At 49.2% G+C, this 23,996-nt stretch overlaps 1 protein-coding gene across 1 annotated transcript; it reads left to right on the forward strand.

Annotated features, from left to right (window-relative positions):
• The first annotated feature begins 649 nt into the window (after positions 1 to 649).
• On the forward strand, positions 650 to 23,465 carry CCDC63 (coiled-coil domain containing 63). The gene is made up of 16 exons (XM_062614385.1): positions 650 to 2,374; positions 10,177 to 10,466; positions 13,928 to 14,049; positions 14,154 to 14,282; positions 15,029 to 16,175; positions 17,273 to 17,361; positions 17,910 to 18,073; positions 18,228 to 18,417; positions 19,523 to 19,642; positions 20,092 to 20,273; positions 20,470 to 20,651; positions 21,129 to 21,349; positions 21,798 to 21,872; positions 22,250 to 22,442; positions 22,946 to 23,143; positions 23,340 to 23,465. Exons 6-16 carry the CDS (start codon positions 17,347 to 17,349, stop codon positions 23,447 to 23,449), a joined length of 1,650 nt encoding a protein of 549 aa, XP_062470369.1. The 5' UTR covers positions 650 to 2,374; positions 10,177 to 10,466; positions 13,928 to 14,049; positions 14,154 to 14,282; positions 15,029 to 16,175; positions 17,273 to 17,346; the 3' UTR covers positions 23,450 to 23,465.
• Positions 23,466 to 23,996: the final 531 nt, after the last annotated feature.

The following is a 23,996-nucleotide window of genomic DNA, read 5'->3' on the forward strand; positions in this document are numbered from 1 at the left end:
GGTGATAAAGCGAAGGCCTCAACGCGGGAGGAAGGCGATAAGAGGACACTGATTTTACCTGAAACCCAGCTTCAAGCTCGCCTCCCCTTGTGCTTATCATGACGAGCACGCCCAAGCCAATATGCTAATCTCAGTCACGCTGGTGTAAGCCCGAAGTAACCCCGTTGAAGACAATCGAGTTACTTCAGATCTACTTCAACGTGACAGCCTTTGCAGATTTACATCTATTTTTGTGCTGCACCTTCCTGGGGAGTGCCCCCCCCCTGGTTCTTTTGCACCAAATGCTTGCTTTCTCCTTCAAATCCTCTCTTAATTCTGCAGGGCAAGTTGTTCTCCTGGGCTTAGCTGCGTTATTTCGAAAGGGAAATGTGTCCTGTGTTTCCAGAGGAACCACCCTGGCCTTTCTGGAAAGATCTTCGTCTTATCCTTCAGCTGTTATCCCTTCTCCAGGGACACGTTTTAGTGGGGTGCTGAGTCCCTTTCGCTCCTGTTAATGCGCTGGGAAATGGGGCATCTTCCAGGGTGCAAAATGGGAATTCAATTTCCAGTGAATTCCCAAGTACATCCCTACTTCTAGAAGGGTCTGGCTCTTCCAACAACACTACTGAGGGCAAAGAATATGTCTCACTCGCCGAACCATATCAAGGTCCAAAGCACCGTCAATTCTTGTTAAAGGAGGCGCAGCCACGAGGGAAGGGGAGAAGTGACAGCTGAAGGCAAATCTGTCAAGGCCCCATCATCACCTCGATCACCACCGTGTCTCCACAGTGACAGCCAGTACTTGGTGTCCTGGTTGAAGGGGGCTGTGGTTTTATGCACAAAGTCTGTCGCATGTAGGTTTTTGCTGTGTGGGTATAAAGAATAAGGACTCTACAGCAGCAACCTCTGTGATGAGCCAGAAATATTAAAATGCCACCACGAAATTATCTTTTAATAACCTGTATTTTCTCTGCTGGAAATAACAAACCTCGCCTCACACCGGCTTCTCTGATTAGAAAGGGGACCCAGCCAAGGTGTTATAAATATAGACTCATAGACTCATAATACCAGGTTGGAAAGGACCTCGAGATTCATCTGGTCCAACCTTTCTTGGCAAAAGCACAGTCGACACGATGTTCCAGTACCCTGTACAGCTGAGTATTTAAAATGTTCAACGCTGGGGACTCCATCACTTCCCTGGGGAGATTATTCCAGTGGTTGATTGTTCTCACTGTGGATAATTTTATTCCTCATGTAGTTGATAATAAAAGTCCCAAATAAGTAACTGATGCCACAGTCTGAGGCTGATTTGGTAAAACAACAATATGGATTGAATCCGCTATGTTTTAACGCGAGTTCCCAGGCCAATGTGCAAGACTATTTTGTTCTCCGGTGTTGCTCACAACAATGAGTTATTTCTAGAGGGGGAACAATCAGGGAAATCCCTTTGTCCTTAAACCCTGCACACAGCTTAAAGCATTCTGTAATTTTGAAGCTGTGGTTCCTATATTCCCCCCCCCCCTTCTTTCTGTTTGTCTACAATTTGCATTCCACTTTGCTCCATACAGGATGATGTACGGTTTATCTCACTCGCAGCTCTGAGACCTTTGTGTCTTTTCCTCCTTCCCCTCCCTGTAATTCCACAAATAAATCACTGCTTTGGTAATGTTCCTTGGAAACCTCCATGTAAAATATCTTTCCCCACTGATTTGTCCTCCCTATCTCATGCGCATGCCACTTGGTTCATAATCTGTGTTTAATGATACATATATATATAATACTCACCTACATACATTATTGTTTTGTACATATATATACGTAATATATACTCACACATACATAAGCCATGTGTATAAAATAATATGTATGTACACTATATACACATGTGTTTGTATATATGCAGATAATAATAAATCCCCTTATTTTATCCCTGTATGTAGGTGGATCCTAAGAAATGCGAGTCACCCACACTTCCCCTTCTCTTAGATTACATATTTGCTAAGTCCATGAAATCCAATGTGTTTGTGTACATTTCAAACAAAGATCTACACAGCCTGTTCAAACACAGCAAAAACAAGCGGGTGACTTGTGGGTCAAATGTTATTTTTCCTAGCTCAATACACAGCCACGATTTCAATGTTTTCATAACTCCTACTGTTTGCATCCAGATTTTCCTTGTGTTACAATCAAGATAAAGGTTTTTTTTTTCCATCCTTCTTGCTTCTGATGTCTAAAATGTTTTGCTGACCCTCAAATTACAGGTGCTGCAGAGATTTGGGGTAGGCGGTGGTGATTTGTCAGACAAAAGAAGAGCAGCTGGAACATGCCGCAAGGCTGATGTGGAGATGGAGGGGTCCATGTCCTGCTTGGAAGGGAGCTGATGACGCACAGGCAGGTGTTTTCTTAGTGTCATATTTTATTTACAAAACATGCAGAGCAGTGATCTCCCTCCAGCACCAAACCCTGCAAACTGCAGGCAGGCGGCTGCTCTGTGTGGGATGTGGTGAGGAGCTCAGGGCTAGCTGCTGCTCCCAAGCCTCTGGCTTCACCTCAAACCATGTACAGAAGCCAAATGAAGGCTCATCCCAGATAGCCAGCTGCAGGATTCCCGTTGGAGACACTCTTCTCACTGGTGTATCTGCACACCTTGATTTCTACCCAAACCGTTTCACAGTCTCAGCAGCTGGCGTCTGTCTGCAATCTCTCACCAACAGAAGCTGTCAACAGCACTGACGAGTCCATCTCAAGTTTGTTCAAATCACATTTTTGATAAAAGATGTGAAAAGATTTTGCTCAGAAAATTTTGAGACAGGCTATTTTGATGTGATTTGTGAGAAGTGTGATTTGCCTTTCCTTCCTTTCTACTACTTCCTTTGGGGTTTTTTTAAAGATGTACTTCATGGGTTTCTGATGAAAGGTGGTTTTGAATGAAAACATGGTCTATTGGTGAGTTTTGGAAGGTTCATACTGGCAAAAATACTACCAATAAAAGTCGTAAGTCACTTTTTTCAAATATAGAAGTGGCCACAGTAGGATTTTTCCTGCTACAGCTATTTGGATTAAGAAAACAGAGCACATTCCACCCCCTTGGTGGATTTCTTACACTAATCCAACTTTTAAAGCTAGAGCAGGTACATGAGACATTTTCATGTGTCCTGTCCACACAGGAGCATCCCTTGTCACTTAGAAAGAGAGGAAAAATGGTGCTAAAGTAAGCTTTGTCCTACTTTAGGTGGAGAACAGCCATGGTGAATCATCAAAGCAGTTGATTCTGCTTTGGGATGGAGAGGAGCTCCCGTCTTCTCGTCTTTGGTCAAGAATCAATCCACTCCACCAAAGCTCAGCTGAGGGATAGGGAAAGGGAAAAACTGCATTTTAAGCCCTCCCTCAGCTGGTGAGGAGAGGCTTTGCGAGGGGAGAGGTGCTGGGGAGCAGGGTGGCTCTCACCTTTGTCTGCCTGGATGTGGTTACAGAGGGATGTGGGTTGTTCCATGGTGTGGAATCTGCTGGTCTCAGAAAGATTAAGTGGGACTTTTTGTGCAGCTTCAGCTTCACGTGGCTTGAAGAAAGCATTGTGTGCATGTTCCTCATTGCATTGGCCAGAAATGCACATTAGCAGCCTGGGACACAGGTGCCTTTGCTTCCTCTGATTTTACCCCAGCATGACTCTGCTTCGTGGATGAGCTGTTTCTCTAATTAAAACAGTTGAAAAAGGAGGACCAGGAGAGCTGTCAGGGGAGTGGGAACATGGAAATAAGATGAAAGTCTGTTGATTTGCTGTTGGTCAAAGGGCTGCTGTGTTTTGCAGACCCCAGTGGGAGACACATCACTTAAGATGCAGGAGCAAGAAAAAGATCTTCCACACAGCCTGGGGTTCCCTAATTCCACTGGGGATTCTGAAATGCAGATTAAGTACATGGGAAATCCCAACAGCAAGTGCCTGCAGGCTTCCCAAAGTCTAGGACATGCAACAAGTGTTCAGAGGGCAGTGGCTTTGCTGGTTCAGGTTTTGTTTTTCCTTTACACTCCAAAAAATCGAGACCAATCCCACTGCTGGTTCTTGGACACTTGGAGTTTCTGCTCACAGGCAGCATTTGAAAGCATGGCCCACTGTGGAGGTAAGCTGCCACGTGTGCTTATTTATTTGTTTCTATTCTCACCTCCTCCTCGCTGCTCATGAGCCTGGCACATTTTCAGGAGCTGGGCTGCTCTTACATAACGTTGCGTCAAAATCCGTACAAAAGGATTTGGAGGAATCTGTGGCTGGAATCACCTTTGATCCCTGGATTCCCTTCTGATTTGTCTGCACAGCTTGGGTACGATGTTGTGATGCTCTGGGGCATCCTCTGCCATGAGCATCCCTCGGGACCAGGCTCAATGTGGAGGATGAGGTCTGGTCCCAGCAGGTGTGGTCCTGTGCTGGCTCCCCTGGGCAAGCAGCTTCTTACAAGAGCAGCATCTCCCAGGTCCCTGGGAGAGTATGGCCAGAGTTCAAGCCTGTATAATTGATGGTAATTATCCGGTTGAGGGAGTCGGTATGAAATGGGTTTAACTCATCTGAAATCCTCAGCCTGAGTCACACTGAGCTGAGTTCTCGGCTCAACAGACCTGCACCTGCATCCAGAGGATGCTTTCCCTGAAATATCTTTCTTCTGGGATGGTTTCTCCTCCATGTCATGGGCAGCTTCATCTGGGCAAAGCCCCTGGCACCCTTGGAGAGATCGTGGTGTGGACAAGGCTCACCACAGACCCACAGTGCTTTGGGTGCTGCTGTGAGCTGGTTTAAAGCCAACGTGACCTTGGTATCTGCAATCCCATCTCTGGGTCACAGCACATGGAGCCAAAGTGGTGAAGCCAGGCTCTCTCCCACACTGCAGCCAGGTGTCTTTGGGGATAAATCACAAGTGTTTTGGTTTCAGTGTGGTGATAAATCTGAGGGCTGCGAATGATAACGTACACAATAGTGGGTTTTAGCCAATAAATTGGGCTTTTACGTAAATGCTTCCATACGCACGTATGCTGTCAGGAGGCAGGTGAGGCAGGAGAGTTGGAAACATTAATCTATGGACAACAGGGAGCCTTGGAAACCTGCCACTTTTGTTCCAGTCTCTGCTTTCTCCGGGAACTTGGTTTTCTCCTTCTTTCGCTCCGTGTTTTACTTCATATGATTTTTTTTCTACCCTTTAAAAACAGAAGCCTTGTTTGCAGTAAGAACAAACACCCTGCACATGTTTGAACAGCGGGTGAGATTCAGCCCAGTGCAAGACTGGGATTGGGTGAGACTTCAGCATTGCATCAGCTCTGGGTCAGCCAGCTGGTCATGGGGGCTGGTGTTAAACTTCTGCCTCAAAGAGAATGTGGGCATGGGCAGTCTGTTTCTTACATTTACAAAGAAAAACTATTAGAAGAAGCATTCACCTCGTGGCCAGAACAGCTCTGATTATTCAAGGCTGCATTTAGGGTTCAAATATATCATTACATCTTGTTGCTGAATTCCCACTCCCTTCCAGGGGATGTTCGCCACTGAGTTTGGTGGGTTTGGGTTTATTATAGAGGTGGTTGCAGAAATTAATGTGCTTTGTGGTAAAGGGAGAGGAGTGCAAACAAACTATGGACAGAGAGCGAAGCTTGAGGGGATGTTGCCTTGGACAACATGGCACATATGAAAAGGGAACACGTGTTATGAAGCAGAGAGGACTGTGCTGGTCCTTTCAGCTCAAGCACTGAGCATTGTCATGTCGGATCCAGCTGCAGCAGAGGGATTGGCCTCATGTTGCCATCCAGACAACCATCACGCAGGACTCATGGCCAGCCACTGTGAGAAATCCCACCTTAGCCCACTGCCACCAAGCTGGCACAAGCAAAGATGCGCTCGGTGACAGGAGTCACATTGAAGTTGGAGTGGACACCCCACACAAGGTTCTGCTGGTGTGGGTCAGACCAAACCTTCTCATGGCACCTCCCAACACTCTCATTTAACTTTTCTAACACAGGGTGAGGAAGAGATGGCTGCTCCTGGGTAATTCCATGCACCAATGGATTTATACCACAAGCTCCCTGGGAGAGGAGGTTCTCTCTGGGCAGTGCATGGGGGATGCTTCACCCCATCTCCTGGCTCAGTGACCCCCCTCTGCTGAGCCGTGCTACCTTTGCTACTTCTCCCAGTGCAACCTCAAACAAGCGTTGGGTATCTTTCCTTCTTGGTAGCATGTAGGTCACTGCAGAGCCTTAGGGACCTGACAGCTGACATCCATCCTTGGTTGTGAATCTGTGCGTCAGGCTTTCTGGAGGCGATAGAAGTGCAGTTGCTGGTGAGACCAGCTGCCTTTTGTGTGGCTTCAATTAAATGTCTTGGCATGGGATAGTTGCCAGAGCTCTTTTTTATTGAAAGAAATGGTTTTATCTAGATATATATAGAAAAAGTCCCACCTGGCCTTTTGGAAGGGTTTCAGCTGAAATGTAACAGATCCCATATTCTTCTATAAAAAGGTGAGCTGTATTTTTCAGCTGAACTTTTTTCCCTTTTATAGCTGTAACTTGGCACACACGAGACATAAGCGGTACAAGGTCACTGCCCTTCCCCAGATGAGGAAGTAAAGCCATGGCACGTGCTGGGGGCAGCTGCTGAGGACATGCCCAGGGGGAACACAAGCTGTGGGCTGACCCCTGAGACCTGCTTGATGTTTGGGTCTGTGTAGGAGCATTGGGGTGGCTCAGAGACCCCCAAAAGACTGCTGCAGAGCCTACCCAGCCGATGAGATCCCTTCACAGCCATGACCTTGGGTCATGCTTGGTCTTCATTGCTCTTTCAACCGAGGTTAACAGCAGCTTTCTCTCTATTTTAACAGCAGTATAAGCATGTGCAACAGGTTAGAACAAGGCAAGCAGCCACCGTTGCCTCTGTTTTCTTTCTTCCTGCACCCTCTTAAATTTTGGTTTCTCAGATGATGTTTTCCAGACCTGGGTGTTCTCCCTCATGAGCCATACTTCCTGGTGCCCTTTATACCATGATGGTGTGCTTCAGTCCCTGCTGCCATCTGTGGAGGAGGAGGTGGGACAAGCCATCAGCTCTTTGCTGCAGTGTTATATTGCTTGACTGCAGGCATATTTTAATTAATTAATATTTTTATCAAGATTGCACTTATTTTTACAATGCATTTACTTATTATCAAGCGTGCAATCTCTTCCCAGCCCCAGCTAGTGAAGTGACCTGCCCCATCTCATCCAGCAGGCGATGCCAGAAATGCTCCAGGAGCCGCAGCATCTTGACCCACTGTAACATTTCCATGGGAAAGTGGGGAATGGGGATGAAATAAAGTCCAAAGAGATGTAAGTCACTTGGTGAAACTGTGGTATTGCTGGTGAATTCCACGGGCCTGAACACCAGGGAGCAAGGAGGGATTGGGAATTCCAGGGGTGCAGGTGACCACGATAGGTGACCAGTCCTCATGTGCTGAGAGCTTGGCCATGTGGACAAGCTCATTTTTGTTTGGTGTTTTTTATTGTGCTGTAATTAATATGGGAATTGTCATATATGCCCAGGCAGGATGACCACACATCCCTGTGCTTTTACTGACCCTGCTCTGGATCTGGGATGTCTCTGGCTCCAGCTGGGAGTGCGAAAATATGCTTTAAATCCTCTGCTTGCTGCTCCCAGGTTCTCCCAAGCACAGCCTTTAAATGCTGGGCCATCAACTGCTTGATTAATTAATGCTCTTCTGTTTGACTTGTTTGACACTGATGTTCAGTGATGTGACTGAAACTCACCTCCCAGGGCGGAGACAGTCTCATGCACTGAAAGGGGCTGGACGTGTATTTTTAGTAAAACAGTATTTTCAGCTCAGGATTTGAAGTTTCTGGTCATTTCCTTGTCCCTTTCTGAGTCACACACCAAGTTTTTTTTCTGTTTATTGCAGATGTTGAAGCCTACAATAATCTGGAAGTTAAGTGCTCAGCTTTTGGAGGGAAAAGGAAGGGAGCAGCAGGATGAGGTATCTCATCGGCACCAGGCACATAAGCTTATGGCAAAACTTCCAGGTAGCTCCAGTTTATATATATTATGATAGAAATAATGTACTGAAAAGGCACATGGCAGGATTTAAGGCCATTCCATATTATTGCTTGGCTCATCTGAAAGAGGTGAGAGATCAGCCCTCTTTTCCTGGTCTGGAGATGAGCACAGCAGGGCTGTCTATCTCTCTCTCCCCCAAAGCTCTGTTGGCTCATGGCACCAGAGGGGCCAGGGGCTGCAGCACTCACAGTGAGCCAGAGTGCCCTCCTTTGCTGCTCTTCAGCAAATATTCCTCATGTGGCTTCTTGCCTCTGCCTGCAGGCAAGGATTTAAGCCAGAAATGTTGTCAATTGTGTTTGTCCTGCCAGTTTCAGCTCACCTTGGAGGTGTCAACCCTGCAACGGTGTTTAACCTGCAATGCATCTGCACAGCCTCCCCAGCAGGCTACTGGCACACTGGGCTTGTGCTGCAGTGCTAGAAAGGAGCAATGTGGCTGTGGTTTGGTGTTTCCTTGCCCTGCTTTGTGCTGGAGCAGACCTGTATCCCCTGACAGGACCCACTGTGTGGGAGGATGCTCGCTGTTGGAGCAGAGGAGCTGCTGGGAAAACTCTGTCCCAAGCTCAGCAGCACCAGTTTGCTGCAGGCAGGAGCAAGCTGAGCTCTCACCATTAGGCAACGTGTTCTTCCCGCTCCAGTGGGTCTGTGCTTAACTCAGCGTCAGTCAGAGGAAGAGGACACGTGTGGGGACGAGTGTGTGTGGTAATGCAGGACCTTCCCAAAGCGTCAGGCTCTTGTGCTGGAGAGAACCAGACAGGCTGTCGGGAGCACTGAGCATCAAAGACACCAAGCGGCTTCCGGAGCTTCAGGGTTGGGTTTCTTCTCCCTGGGGGTGCATCCCAGGGCATAAAGCTCCCATTTCTGACCCATGGAGTCCACTGCCTGAGGACAGGAGCAGCAGGGATACAGGGACTGCATGGCAGCAGAGCTATCCCCACATGGTGCTGACTGCCTGTTCAGTCACTCACCCCAGCTTTGGGAGCACCAATTTTTGCTGGAGGAATGTGTGGGAATCCCTACAGAGCTCTGGGTTCCCCCACTTGTCCCTGGGGACTTCAGAGCCTGTGGGATCATTTTGCAGCCCAAAAGAGGATTTCCCACTGGCTCTCTGAGAGCAGCACATCCAGCTACCTCCTGTCCTCCTCTTGGAGGAACAACAAACTTGACAATGAAAATGGAAGCTGACAACAGCACTAATTGCTTGAGAGAGATGGTGTGGAAGTCTGGGGCCATGGGGATGGCATATCACAGGGTTTTAAACCTGCAGCTGAGTGCCCAGTGGGGTGTTTTGTCAGCTCAGAAGGAAGATGGGAGCGGGCTGTGCGCTGGGCCAGGGAATACACTGCACCAGTGGGATTATAGAAGCAGCACAAGTTGAGCTGGTAAATTATAAAATGCCATGCTTGAGGTCTGTTACATAATGTGCCTTTACAGAACCTGGGAGCTAAATATAAAAGAGAGTTACGTTTTGGGCTGGTGTAAAACCATGCTCCAGAACAGGTTTGTGTGGGAAGGAGTGCTCTGCAGCACCACAAGAAGCGGAAAGGATTTCGGGACCCTTGGTTTGCTCCCAGCACTTGTTTTCTCTCCAACCTTGCAAAAAGCATGTACTGCCCGTGTCTCAGCTTCCCTCTCTTCAAATGAGAAACAATAAACCTCCATTTCCTTGCAGCTGCATTGTCAAGATTAATTTGTGTTTGCAAAGTGACCTGAGAATCTATAGAAATCTGAACAGTATATCATTATCCCGATCTAAACTTGGCATAAGATACCAGCAGGCCAAATTCTCCTCCCACGCTGGAGGAGAAGGGGTTGTGTCAGCATAGCCGAGAGGAAAATTCCAGCCTCTGTTCCTAACCAACAAATCCAGAGGAAAATAGCCTTTTCAGGCTGAGACCATTCTGTTTTCCTTGAGGAAATTCCCCCCTTCATTAGCTCTGAGCAGAAGGATGAGGTCCTACACAAACTGGGCAGGTGACAAAGCCAGGAGCATCTCCCGTGCAAAATGCAAACAGGAGCAGAGCAAAGTAGAAATGCAGAGGGATGCTGTATGTGTTGGGATCCAGCCTGCTTGGCAGTGATTTGGGGCTGTTTCGTGTTTCCTTAGCTCCTGCCCTTTTCCTCTTCAGCTGTATTTTCACCACCAAGCTCAGCATGGCCCCAGCTTTGCTCAAAGGATGCAACCTGGCTTGTCTTCCTTCTCCTTCCTCACTGCACACAGATTGAAGACTGCAGTCATAGAAGAGCTAGACGGGTTTTCAGGTCAGGATTGACTGCTCAATTTGGGGGATTAAAGAAGCCAGGTACAGACTCAAGGACAGCTGAAGCATGGGATGTCAGAGGAAAGCCTGGCTGGATGAGCAGGGAATTGTGCTGCCACAGTCTTGCTCCATAGTGATGGAGAGACACAAAGACTAAGGTAGGATCAGCCTAGCTCAGCTTCTCTCTCAGTCTAGAGAGAACAAGGGGGGCAGCTAATGAAGGGTGCAGGGAGCAGCTTGCCTGGGTTCACGTCAGCCACTCATTCCCCCTCCAAACTCCATGTCCTATCCATGGGTTGCCTGCAGATGGGAGAAGGGGAGACTACTCCATTCCCTGTCTTTTGCTAGCACAAGGATGATATAAAGCATCATGATCCCTGAGCAGAGGCTGAAATGGGGATGTAGGAGCCCCAGGAAGCCTTGTCATCCTCCTTACAGCCCTCCCTGCTGTGCAGTGCCCATTGGGAGCTGTGTTTTACAGCCCATGCTTTCGGCCAGGACCTGACCAAAGAGAGTGTGCAGCCCCTCCAGGTACAATGTGTGGTCTCTTAACACCACCTGATCAGCCAGGCCTGATCCTGCTCCTGAGAAACCCATTGAATGGCTGGAAAAAATGTTTTCTGACAGGATGGAGATATTCAGGGGAGTTGCCAAGCAACTGGCGCAGCTCCTTTCCTCCCTCTGAGCAGTGAGCAGGCAGGGGATGGCTGCATCCCTGCATCCCTCTGCCTGGCCAGCCCAGCGCTGGTACCCCAGAGGAGGTACCAACAGGGACTGGGAAAAGCAGGGACTGGGAAAGGCAGGGGCTGTTCATGGGAGGGAGAACGATGCTTTTAGCCAGTGGGAATGACCATTCCTGCACACCCAACCTATGGCAAATCACTGTCAGCAGCAGGGCTAGAGAGAGACTTTCCCTTCTAACACATTTCTGAGCTGAGCAGCTTCTTTTTGAACTAGTCCTAGAAATGTGTGCTAACACATGGAGCAAAACACCCAGGAGGACTCATTATAACCCGAGTTTCATTAGTGTCACCTCAGCATTTCCTTGGGAGTTGCTTCAGATTTACACTAAGAGAAATATGCAGCCCAAACCCTTGGGATTTTCTTTTCTAAAGCTTTAATTTAAATCAACTCTTGAGTAACAACAAAAGTCAGCTGATGTCCCTCATAAAGCCTTGGACCCGCAGCAAGGGGTATGAGGCAACGCTTAATGGGAGAGAGGCAACTGATAGCTGCAATCTTGCAAAAGATAGTTGCTGAGTGAGTGGCAATAAACAGCAAATCCAGCCAGCTCCTCGAAATGGCAAATGGACCAGGCTGTTCAGAACAATCTGTTCCTTCTCCAGAGAAGGGATGTGGTGCTGGCGGCAGGCTGGGAACGCGGCTATTCTCGGCGTGAGCTGGTCTGAAACTCTGCCTCAGAAAAATGGCAGGGCCAAGACAGGCTCATTACAAGGAGACACGTCCTAAATCAAAGCAGTCTGCAAGTGGCTTTGATGGGCTGACTCTTCTCCAGGGAGGCTTGTGCTGAAGGAGCCCTGCTCTGCCTTGTCCCATGGCCCTGCTTGCTTCTGTGTCTATGGCTTTCTGCTCTGGCTGATGCTTGGGCAGGAAAACCCTGCTTATCCACCTTGTTTGGCCGTGTTTGGCCATGCACTTTACTGTCTCATACCATCACCTACTTAATCAGGCATTAACATCACTAACCCAGAAGGAGAGCAGCTAGTGCACCCAGTTTCTTGCCCACTGCTACAATTGCTGTTGGAAGAGGACACCCCAGCGTGCCCAAGCTTCTCCCATAAAGCCAAAACTGAAGAGACAGAAAAGCCTGGGGCTGTCCATATCAACAGCACACTGGGCTGCACCTCGGGTGCAATTCCTCCAGGCATATTTATTTCAGTTTTCTTGCTTTCCCTGGGGCTTGTGGGCTCCCCCAGGGTTCTTTCCTCCTGTGCCCAACCCAGCGATCAAGTGGCCTTCATTTGGTTTGGAAAAGTAAAGTAAAAGATAACCTGAATGCAGATGGTGCAGAACACCCGTGCAGCAGTTTAATTAATTGCCTTTAAATGTTAATTCAAAATAGTTTCCCTGAGTGATCTTATATAGGCAAATCCTCAGTTGCCTTAAGCCACTTGCAGAGTGAGTTCAACTAGTAAGGTATTCTTAGTCCTGATCAAGAGCATTGCACGGGACGGTAATCAGGAATGATTAATTGGAAATAGCTCTTCTAAACCAGGCTGTACCTGCTGTGCTCTCCTGTGCTGCCCAGCTCTACCCAGAGCTGACACAAAGCTGTTCGGGTTCTGTGGGGAAGGAATTTTCCTCCCTGATTCCCCCCATGATGTCCTGCTTTCCTAGCCACAAACCACCCCTCTCACCTCTCCTCCCAGTGCTCTCCATCTGCATCTGGCACAGACCATTTCCAGCACAGCATCTAGATTTGCCAACAGACATTCCTGGGGAAGAATGGGATCTGGGAGGTCACGGTGGGAATTTATTAGCTGGGCTTATGCTTGGAATAGCCAAGTGTCCTGCCAGACTTTCAGAGCTCTTGCATTGCACATCCCACCCTTAAGCAAAAACCCAGCCTCCTGCTTGGGTTTTATGCTGTAAAATGGCTGCGTCTCTCCAAACCTGCTGAGCAGCCCTGCTCAGAGCTTTGCTTTGCAAGGCTTTGCCTAAATCATAAGCAAAACCCCATGTTATCTACACAGAGAACTCGTCCCAGTCAGGCAAGACCCTGTGTGACAGCAGCTTCTGCGATAGCCCTGTCCTTGAGTCCTCTGTTCTCTTCTCTTACTCTAGCTAAAGTCGTCCCTCCTGCAGCAGATGAGTGTTTGCTACATGCCAGGTTTCACCTCAGGCCAGTGAAATGTTCTGAGGTCTTTTCTTGCTTTCAGATGGCAGCACGTCCTCAGCTATTTTGCTTCTGTGTTCCCCCCCCCTACGGCTGCAGCCTTTGAGCAGTAATTTAGCACGGTGTACCTGCTGCAGGCAAAGTTAGCATAGAGAGATGAAGCGAATCCATGTCATTAGGCTCTGCTGGAGGGGCTGAGCCTGCAGTGGAAAAGAGTTTTACTTTCCCAAAGTCAAGCCCTGGGGAGCTTGCTCCTAAAATGACCCGTTAAAAACCACCAAGTAACGCCACGGAGTCGGTTCCCTGCTGGAAATCACATTTTGCTTGGTGTCAGCAATTCAGAAGAGACCCATCTGCAGGAAATTATGATGACAATTTCCTCTTTGAGTGAAGAGGAATTACAGCTGTAATCGAGGAGGCAGTGAACAGCCTCCCTTCTCCTTGCTTAGTACCAATTCCTCTTAAAACTTAAAGCCATACGTAGAAACATTTCTACCCCATCCCGCTACCTAAAGGCCATTGCTGCTGCACTCACAGTCTGTCAGGAAAAACATACCTAGAGGTGAAAGCCAGTGACTTTTGTGCTATTTTGTCATCTCTAATGATAGATATGATGGATATGCACTTGTTATTTTTACACTGTAGACTTCCAGCGTGAGAACGATGTCCTGCTGCGTGCTTGTAGAGTCTCTGGCACATTTGGCTTTGATTTTGTTGAGGTTTTAAGTGTTAAATCAGGAAAATTGCATCAGATGTTTGCAGTGTTGTTGCAGATGCTGGGCATGAGAGCCTTTTCTCCCAGAAGGGTGTGTGCTGAGGACAGGCAGGCAAGGAGAAGTGACATCATGCAGGGAGAGAATGGCTCAGCATTTGAGGATTAGATGGTGTGTATTTTAATAAACCTTTTCTGTAACAAACAGAGCAAAACTCAGGCCAGTTGCGAAAGGCTGCAGGTCTACAACTGTCAATGCATTTGCAATGCTTTTAGGACCAAAACTGCATGAAGGTTGGTATGGTTCATGCACATATGAAGATAGCCATTCTTCAGAGGAAAGAACTAAAACCTGGGGAGAAGATGTGCTCATGGGAGGCCATTCGCAAGCCAAGTCTCGATAAGGTGACACCGTGATGCCAAGGAATCCCTGCAGGTCCATGACATAACATTTCAGCAAAGGTGGACCTAGTGTGTGCCTGAATTTGGGACCTCTTCTATAAGGTTTTGCCATTGGATTGCTGGCTGAGAGGATCTTTCCCCATCCTCAGCTGCCTTAGCAGTTGTGAGCATCTTCCTGCACCTCCCAGCACTACTGCTGGAGCTGATGGGAGTTTGATTAAGATTTAATCCAGGCTTTTAGAGGAGGGAAAAAAGAAAGTTTTGACAGTTCCATATATAGTCCTCTGACTCACAGATTTCATGTGTCAAACACCAAAGACGGGTTAAGTAGAACTAAGTTCTGGATTTGTTATAAATAGGCATTAGGTAACATGAATGTATTAAATTTGCATGAAAATATGGGCCTTATTCTCTGGCTTACCCCAGAGATCTTCTTGGACGTCAATGGGATGCTCAAAAGATGAGCTTACATCAGAGTCAGCCCAGTTCTGACCGTCCCCTGCCGCCACCATTTAGCTGGATCCAGTGAAATGGGGAAATCATTGCTGAAGTCGGGAAGGAATTGTGCTGCTTGCAGAGATCAGAATTTTGCCCTTAAAATAGTACAAATAGTTTTAATTGGACCACAGATCTTCAGCTGAAGGAATAATTTCTCCATGTCAATCAGTGCTAAATGTACCTATTAAATCAGGGAAGATGGGTTAAGTGAGAATTGCATAGAAAGTCACTTTTCTTCTGTTTTTTCCCAGAAGACAAAGATTTGTTGGATTCAGATGCTACAGACTATCTCATCCTGCTCTGATTACTGTTCTGCTCAGCCACAGCTTAAAGGTCCATCCAGACAATGAAGTCACCCTCACTCAGAGCAAGTCTGACAGCTGAGCATTGTTTGGGTGAAAACAACCTCCTTTAGTAAAATAAATGAGTGTGACAGACACAGACTCTACCAAGTCAGAACCCTCCTCAATAGTTTAATTTACTGACTTGTTCATTGCTAAACAATTGAGAATTGGTCCATGGAGAAGGAACACAAAAAGGACAGATAATATGGGCTGTATTTTGAGGTTGGACTAGTCCAAGCCAAGGGAAAATAGGCGTTTGAGCCATTCAGCAGCATTGCTTCTGGGAAAATAATGACCACCCCTGCAGCTCTACCTTTACTCTGGACTGGAGGTTTGGCCTTATTTCTGCTGAGGGTGAAGAGAAGCAAACTGGAGAGAAGGGGATCTGCAGTATGACACAGCCAGGGCCACCGAGACAGAGTGACAACTTCATCCCTGGAGATGTTGCTGTTACTATCCCACGGAGCTGTCACTCATGCAGGAACAGCACAAAAAGCTCTGGGAGCTTCCCTGGGCCCCTGTGGGACCCTCAGGCTCTGGTGCCTTCCCAGCGTTGCTCTGCTTTTGGTTGAGATTCTTCTTATCTAACGTCACATTCTGCTTTTTGCCATGAAAATCATTTCCAATTAAACGCATCCTCAGAGCCTATCTGGCTGTGAATTAGCCTGGAACTTGATGACTGGCTTGTTAGCTCATCAAAGTCTCCAGGCTAACGGGGATGGGCAGCCTCAGGAGTGATGTGCTGGCTGGGGATTTTGCTCTTTGCCTTGAACTCACCGCAGCTCTGCAAACCGAGACACGGATGCCCTTTGCTCACCTTCAGCACTTCTCTATTCCCCTTCATCCCGCAGCTGAGTAAGCAGCACAAGGACTACAAAACACAGCCCTGCTGCAGCCTCCAGCTCTACCTCATGCTTCTGCCCTCCAGGGATCGCAGGGTTTGCTGAATCCCTGGGAAGAAGCTGGACACGCGCTCCATCTTATGAGGAAGGGATTATCATAGCCCTTGTGATTCAGCCCACAGCTCCCGTGTGCATGGAAAGGAGAGAAGCGGGTATGAATCCTTAGTTTGTTCCCTGTATTGGCTCTGTCTCTGTCCCCGCGTTGGCAGTGCCTGTTCTCCCAATGGCAGGCATCTCCAGGGTGTCTGGGTGCTGAGGCAGTGGCAGCGATGTGGTGATTGCTGCTTCTCCATGAGCAAAACAGATTGAAACTAGGTATGATGTCCAGGGAGCTGGTTGCAAGGAAGGGAAGGGAATGGCAACTCTGTGGCTCTTGACAGTGAAACCCTGGGTTCTGCTTTCCAGTTAGAGCAAAAGGCTTCAAAGTCCCAGGTTATGGGATGGTTGAAATATTCAAAGGGAAGCAAGAACCAGTAAAACGAGGGTTTCTGCTTGCTGTGGACACGCAGCCACGGAGACATCAGAGCACATGCTTCGGGGCTGGTTTTGGGGCATGGAAACCCCTTTGGTCCATGTAATGGGGGCTCCCAGCACTTCCCTGGCCACCCTCCTTGGTGATGGTCCCCGTGGAGAACACGTCCACGTTCTGGTGTGATGTTGCTGTCATGGTAACCGGGGTCGGACCGGTACCCGCCCTCTGATGGGTTCTTAACTGCTTCTGTGCTTCCCACTGGAAATAGGGGCTGTTCTTGGGGAATAACTGACTGCCATCGTGGTCCTGCCCCCTGGCTGGAGAAGAACTGCAGCATCCTGCAGCAGGGTGAGCAGCATTGCGGGCTACAGGGGAGCCTGGACGGCTTCAGGGGGGCTGGGTGGGGTGGGACTAGCTTTGTGGGTGAGGTCTGGGGGGTCGGCCCCAGTGCTGCAGAGGGATGGGGGCTGCATCCAGGCAATGTCCTTGCTCATGCTTCCAGGGGACTCTGCCTCCTGGCACAGGGGGTCTGGCCTCACTGGGATTTCTATGGAAACCCAGGTACTGAATGGGATGGAATAGCTCAAACCATCTGTTCTTCCCCTGCTTATAAACTGGATAAGAGGAGCGTGCTTCGTGATGACATCCCTACACATGTTCTTCTTTTATTCATTGTGCAGCCATCTGTGATGGTTTCCTTATGTGCCAAAACACCCGAAGGACACAATCATACAACCAACCCCTTACCCAGGTTTTGTTTCTCCCCTTGGAAAGCAGGCCTGTCCCCGTGGAGGCTCTATCTTCCCCTTCCCAAGGTGCCTGCAGGGTGACTGCAGAATTAGCTGGAAGAAATGAGGAAGTCGAAGGTAAAAACTGAAGCACAAACCAAAACTAAATTGAGTCTGCCTTGGGGATCTTCCCTACAGAAAGAGATGCTGTGGTGCAGTGAGCTAGATGGCTGGTGGGGAGGGAGCCAGGCTTTCTTCTGCTAGCAAGGTGTTGGGTCTGATTCTGCTGGGGATGAGTCCATGGCCTGATATTTGGGTGTTGGGGAAGGCAGGGTTGGGAGATAACACCTGAGGACACAGGCAGTGGTGGATCTAAATGCCACAGCTTCAGTGCTTACCTGTTGGGCAGTTTCTCAGCTAGAAGTCACCTTCGCACAGCTGGGGATGTGAGCACTCCTGCTCCACTCCTGGGCAAAGCTGGGTTTGTTCACATCCACCAGCATGGTGGGCTTTGCTCTGAAGCTGGTCAGACCCACTCATGGGGTTGGTTTACGTGGCTCTGGTTTTGGTGTTGACACAGAGCTGCAGGTGATGCCATTAACCCACTCCCCTGTGTCCAGCTCCACTGTCTACCAGAAAATGCTGGTTGCATTTGCTCAAGTGACCAAACTCCCTCTCTGTGACAGAGGCAAGGACACCCCTCGAGGCAGGACCTTTCAGATGAGCCTGTGAAGGTGTCAGAAAGGATGGTTGTGTCCGAGATCAACAGACTGCAGAAACAGTTTCGGATAGCAATGGAGAAGAGGAAGTCTTACAGTACCAACCTGAAACAGCAAATACTGGCCCAGGAGTGAGTTCAGCTTCACTCAGTTTCATTGTGCTTGGAAAGCTCCTCCATGCTAAGATCTAGGGACCCTGGTGCTGAGATGGAGGGCGGGTGTAGGACCTGCTGTGGTGTTGTAGATGGGATGTGCTAAATGTAATTTGTGGTTCTGTTTTCACAGAAAAGAAATAGAATCTCTGACTCAAGAACAGAGAGAGGTGTCACTAACAATAGGCCAGATCATGTCCCCAAAAAATAGGATGCTGGATGACAGAAATTGCAAAGAGGCCCAATACCTTTTGCAGATCAGATATCAGTATGATTGTCTGATTAGAGAAAGAAAAGCACTGTTAGCTGTCCTGGACAACCAGGTAAGAACATCTGGACTGTTTCCTACTGAGCATGGTACAGCAGAGCAGTCACAGAGTGATCCCTGGAGCTGAAATGCCTCAATGTAAAATGCATTTAGTTCAGGTCTTGGAACATAATACTGCCTCCTGGCAAAAGACACATGACAATGACAAATGGATAGAGCCATTCAAGTCAGCAGTGCTGGCTGGAAAAGTAAGGTCTGACCCTCAACCTTGCTGTCCTAGTCTCTGCAGCTCCTCTTTGATGGCACACACCTGCCTGGGGTCAAGCAACATCCCTTTGCTTTCCCCTTGACTTTTCCTCCTGAAAAAGAGGCAAAAATGGAACATTAGTTGTGCTGCCTGAGACATGGCAAATTGAGGAGCAGCAGCACCTGTGGGATGTACCATTACTTCCCCTCTGGGCAGGCTGGTTGGATTTGGTCTGAGGCCAAGGGAAACCTAGTGCTACAGAAGCGACAGGTCCTTGCTGCTTCCTGCTCTGAACAAGTTGCCCGTGACAGAAATCAGGGAACATGCTCGGATGGTTTATAGTTGCTATAGGTGCTGCAGAGCTTTCCACACCAGGGTTAGCTTTCCATCAGGGATCTCTTGGCTGAGTCATTCCTCTCCCACCTGCTCCCTGCTTCGTTGTTCTCCAACTACTTTATTCTTCTCCTGGATTTATTTCCTCTGGCAGCATCTCACTTCTGGAAGAAGTTTTTCTCCTTTCAGTCCCAGGGATGACTGCACAGATCCCTGTCTGGCCAGCACAATGTGACTACCAAAACCCCATCCTCATTGCCTCTTCCACTTGATGCAGAGTGCTGCTGTGCCTTGTCCAACACCTGCTGACTTTCCCTCCAGAGGCAGCTACATTTCCTTCATGACATGAAAGTAAACCCATTCCTAGTTACAGTTTATGTTTCTGCATGTGCAGGATGGGATCCTTTGGGATTAAAGCTGTTTCTATAACTGTGAGATCATTAATGACATGGTTGCTGTAGTTCAAGTCAACAGTGGGTATTTTCTTTGGCTTAGTGTCCTGACAAGAGTCCAGAACACAGGGGTGGAGATTAAGCTTTCCTTTTATTATGATAATTATTATTTTTAATCTGGGTTGCAGATAGAAGAGCTGGAAAAAAAGGTTGTGAAGCAAAACCTGATAGCAAGCAAGGTGAAGCAAGCAAACTGTATCAAACAGCTGCAGAAGCAGATTGACACACTGGAGATGCGTCTGTACAATGTAAGCAAACCTGTTGCCCACCTTTGGAGACCAGGTGTGAAACCCACTTTTTAGTAAGGACAAAGGGGAATGGTGCATATGCATTTGGTTGGCCTGAGCTGCATAAAGGACGTGGCTGTTCCCCTGGCCTGATTGCTCCCAGAATATCTCGAAGGCTCCTTCAAACTTTGTGACCCAAATGCAGCACTTGTGCCATGCCGAGAAGCCTGAAGGTCTGCACCTGTGTAGCAATAAAACCAAGCTGCCTGAAGCCACCTTGCTTTGGACAATGCCAGCTCCAGATCTCTGTTGTGGTTGGCCTGACTTACTGTTGCCTCCCCTGTCTTGGGGAGGATAGTGCAGGGCCAACTTAAGATCTCTTAGACTGCTTGTCCTAAGTCTGGTCAAGGTCTTTCAACAGAGACCTGAGTCCTATACCAGCTTCAAGCTTTTTGCATCTCTCTTCCCAGGCCAATGTCCATTTCAATACCATCCTGGCCAAAAATGACAAGCTTCGAGAAGAGATTGAAAGCCTGCAAATCCAGAAGGCTGTTTTGGACAACTTCTACTTCAAGCTCCATACAAAGCTGGATCAGCAGAAGAAAAGGATGAACACTGCTGTTGAGCAAACCACACAAGCCTACGAGCAGCTGTACGTGGCCTTGAGAACCCTGTGTGGCAAACTGAGCACCAAGAGGCAATGCCAATGATGTGTTGATGTAAAGACAGAGATTTCAACTTCAGAGAGAGGATTCAGCACCCTTGTCTAGAGCTGGGTGCTAGGATTAGGTGTCTGATCAGGGAGGCTGGTACACATGATGTAACCTGCTGCTGCTCTCTGTGTGCAGGTCAGAGGCCCAGACAAGGATTGCAGCCATGATCGAAAGGCACAAGACAGACACTGCCCAGTACCACATCGAGATGCAGGAGCAGGAGCGTATCCTTGCACGGGAGACCAAATTGAAAGCCTTCATGCTTGCCAGATTTACTGATCGCTCTGAACTGGAGGAACAGGCCAAAAAGAAAAGAGGTATCAGAGCAGAAAGAACATGTGCAGCTGGGACTGCCAACCAGGAGCCTGCAGAGCTGGCAAGGGGGCTGTTTAAAGTGATTTATATCACTGAACCCCAAAGGAAGGACCTCTCCCCTTTCCAAAGGCTCCTTCACCCAACTTTCACCCTACAAGTGAAAAGGATGAACAGTGATAACCACCCAGCACTGTGTGTGCCCTTGGGGCAGAGGGAGGGATGGGGCGGCTGCCCCTAAGTGCAACCATGTCTCCTTTTATCCTCCTGGGGAGGGATCCCACTGTGTTTGGCCCATTCCTGTGAGGACAGTGACTTCCCTGCTTAGTTTCAGTGTGAAACCAGGACACCTTTTCCCCCTCTGGCACTGGTCCACCCTGTCCTGAGCACCACACTGAACCCCTCAGCACCTGCAAGGGAAGGCTCTGTAAAGGGCACCTTGCAGGGACACACACAGCCTGGGCTCTCTGTCTCTCCCTCAGACTTGAAAGCAGCCCAGAGGGCCAAGAAGAGCGGAGGGGAGTGCTTTGAGACTTGGGAAGTGGCTTACAAACGCCTGCTGGAGCTGGCAGAGGATGGGAATGTCGACCAGCTGCTGAGTAGCTTCGTCGAGAAGGAGCAGAAGAGCTTCGCCTGCTTCCTCTATGCCTCTGAGCTCAATGACGATATGCAGAAGTTGCAGAGGAAGATCCAGGAACTCCAGGTCTGTTCCAGGCTCTTCATGTCTCCCCTCTCAGCTGGTGGGTTTTGGGCTGGAGTGGGTGTTTCCTTTCCCGTGTGTCCAGCATCACTGCCCGCACCAGAGCCCTGCTCTCAGCCTGCCATAAGGGTGGGATTAGGGGAATGGAAAGAGATAGCTAAAAATACAACTCCGATAAACAGAACCGTGTTCTCGGAGCTAAAAGTGTCTCAATGCTGCCACCGTGTACCCAGCAAAAATACTGCAGCATCCAGGAAAGCCAAGAGCTGCCTTTGCCTCACTCCGTAGCTGGAGTGAGAGAAGGGGACATCACCTGCCCTCCTGGACTGGGGCCAGAGGGGTCAAGTGGGATGTCTCTGCTCCCAGGATGGAGGGATGGTGCCCAGCCTCTGTTAGGCACATCTGGTGGGCATTCAGGCAGTATCCCCTTTGTGTGCTTGCGTTTATACAGCTTGAAATTGCATCCCTCATGAAGGGTCAGAAGCATGCAAAGACCAAGAGCTTTCATCTCATGAAGGAACTGGAGGTAAGGCAGCCAGGATTTCCCTCTGCAAGGGCAGCAGATCCCTGTCTGTCTTGGCATGTCCCCTTGGGAGTCTGGTCCTGCTGATGCTGCTCTGGCTAATGTCAGAAAAGGGCCCTGCATAGGCTTTGGCAGCCCTGTCTCTCAGTGCACAGTGAGAGGGTGGTTGGAGGGCTCCTGGCAACCCTGCTCCCCCTTGAGCCTTGTCCTTGGCATGGGGAGCTTAGGATCCCCTTCACAGAGCCTTTCCCCTGCAGGGATGGGAGCATCCCACAGCCTCTCCTGGGACGTCTCCGGTGTCCAGACTGGAAGTGGATGGGACTGGGGCTGGGGGGAGAGCAGGGAACTGGTGTGACACCTCGCAAAACCTTTGCCGATAGACAAATCTAACGGAAAGCACCGAGGAAGCCAACTGCTACGAAGACCTGTGCAAAGAGAGAAGCAAAATCCTGGGCCAGGTCAAATCCAGCATGGAAATCCTGATCAGAAAAATCGACTGCGACACTACGGACATAATGAAGCAGCTTGGAGAAAAAGGAGAGATCACGGATCTGAACCTGATGCAGTATTTTGGTGAGTCAGGGCTGCCCATCTTCTCATGCCACATGGCCTGGATCTTGTATGTCCGCCACCTGCTTGCACTGTGTTTTAATTGAGCTAGTTTCACCCCCCTGTCCCATCATGGATGGGTGTCCCTAATGTGATTTTGTGATGCCAGATTCCCAGCAAATTCAGGAGCTAACCTGGCCATCCCTGGAAGTGCTCACAAACCATGTAGATGAGGCCCTTAGTGATGTGGTTTAGTGGTGGACTTGTCAGTGCTGGGCTAAAGGTTGGACTTGATCCTAAAGGTCTTTTCCAACCTAGTTGATTCTATGATTCTATGATCCCAGTGGGCCCCCAAGCCCTCATCTTGGCTCTGGGTGTGGGACCCAGCCTTGGACTCTTGTTCCTGGGGAGACAAGCTGCCTGACAGCACTTCCATGGGGAAATCCATGGATCCCCTTCTCAGCAAACATCTGGGGGTGGGTTTGGGCCCACAGAAGCCCTGTAGGATGGTGTTTCTTCCCACACAGGTCTCATGGAGAAGAAGACCAATGAGCTCCTGCTGCTGGAGTCCATCCTGCGCTACACACTGACTGAAGGCACCTCTCTGGACCTGCCCTTCACCAACCCACTGCTGGGAAGCCCTGAGCTCCTCCAGGAGATCAACTGGTCCCAGATCTGCCCACCACCTTCCACCCTGAACGACAACAGCAACGCCATCGATGCCTGTGAGTGCTGTAGGCGGGAGGGAAGGGCTGTGTCCATGCAGCCAGACAATCCATGATTCCTACATCCCGTTGTCAGCCGTCCTCCCCAGCTAATCCCACCCAGCCTGTCCTGCCCTACCAGGTGTATAAGTGGGAATGTATAGCTGTACACAGGTATATAGGGTGTGTGTGATGGGGTGGATGTTTTCTTGGGCAGTGGAGGTGCCTCTGGACCACAGTCAGCTCTGTCAGATGGTTCTCCAGAACCACAAGAAGGACTGGGACAACGCTGCTGGCACAGATGAGAATGCACCGGGGATGGAATAAATAGTTTTACTCTTGAGTTCCCCTCTGCTTCTGCATCCTGGACATCATTCCATCTCCCTTCTCCTCTGGAAGGAGCCCAATGCCTTTTGCAGGCTTCAAAAGGTGCTATTTCGGCATGGCTTCACCCACTGCTGACAGCTGCTGTGTAAAGGGCCCACTGCTCTCCAGTGGGATGCTGTCCCCATGGCACAGCCTAGCACCCTTCCTGCAGCCAGGCATTATGTAGCTACTAGGGAGGAGATGAGGACCACAGTCCCAGTCCTGCCCTATGCCTGCCCAAGCAGTGTGCTTGCTGTGTGTTCCCTGCTAACCTGGAAGGAGCAGGCAGCTCTCTGCTGCCTGAAGTAAAGCTGAGCTCTGTACTGGTCCTGGGCTGGTGGGACCAGATGGCTGCTTGCCACAGCCCAAACAGGCTGTCTGGGGCTGGGAGCTGGGCCAGGCTGGGCCATGTTGAGGCAGAGGGACTGGGGGCACATCGGGGTGATATGCAGTGGGGCTGCAACAGTGGGTTGCGGGTCTGGGAGGGATCCAAAGGCACAGACACACC

The sequence above is a fragment of the Pezoporus occidentalis genome, unplaced genomic scaffold, assembly GCF_034315485.1.
Source record: "Pezoporus occidentalis ecotype Australia unplaced genomic scaffold, CSIRO_AGI_Poc_V1 ctg102, whole genome shotgun sequence".
Lineage (NCBI taxonomy): Eukaryota > Metazoa > Chordata > Aves > Psittaciformes > Psittacidae > Pezoporus > Pezoporus occidentalis.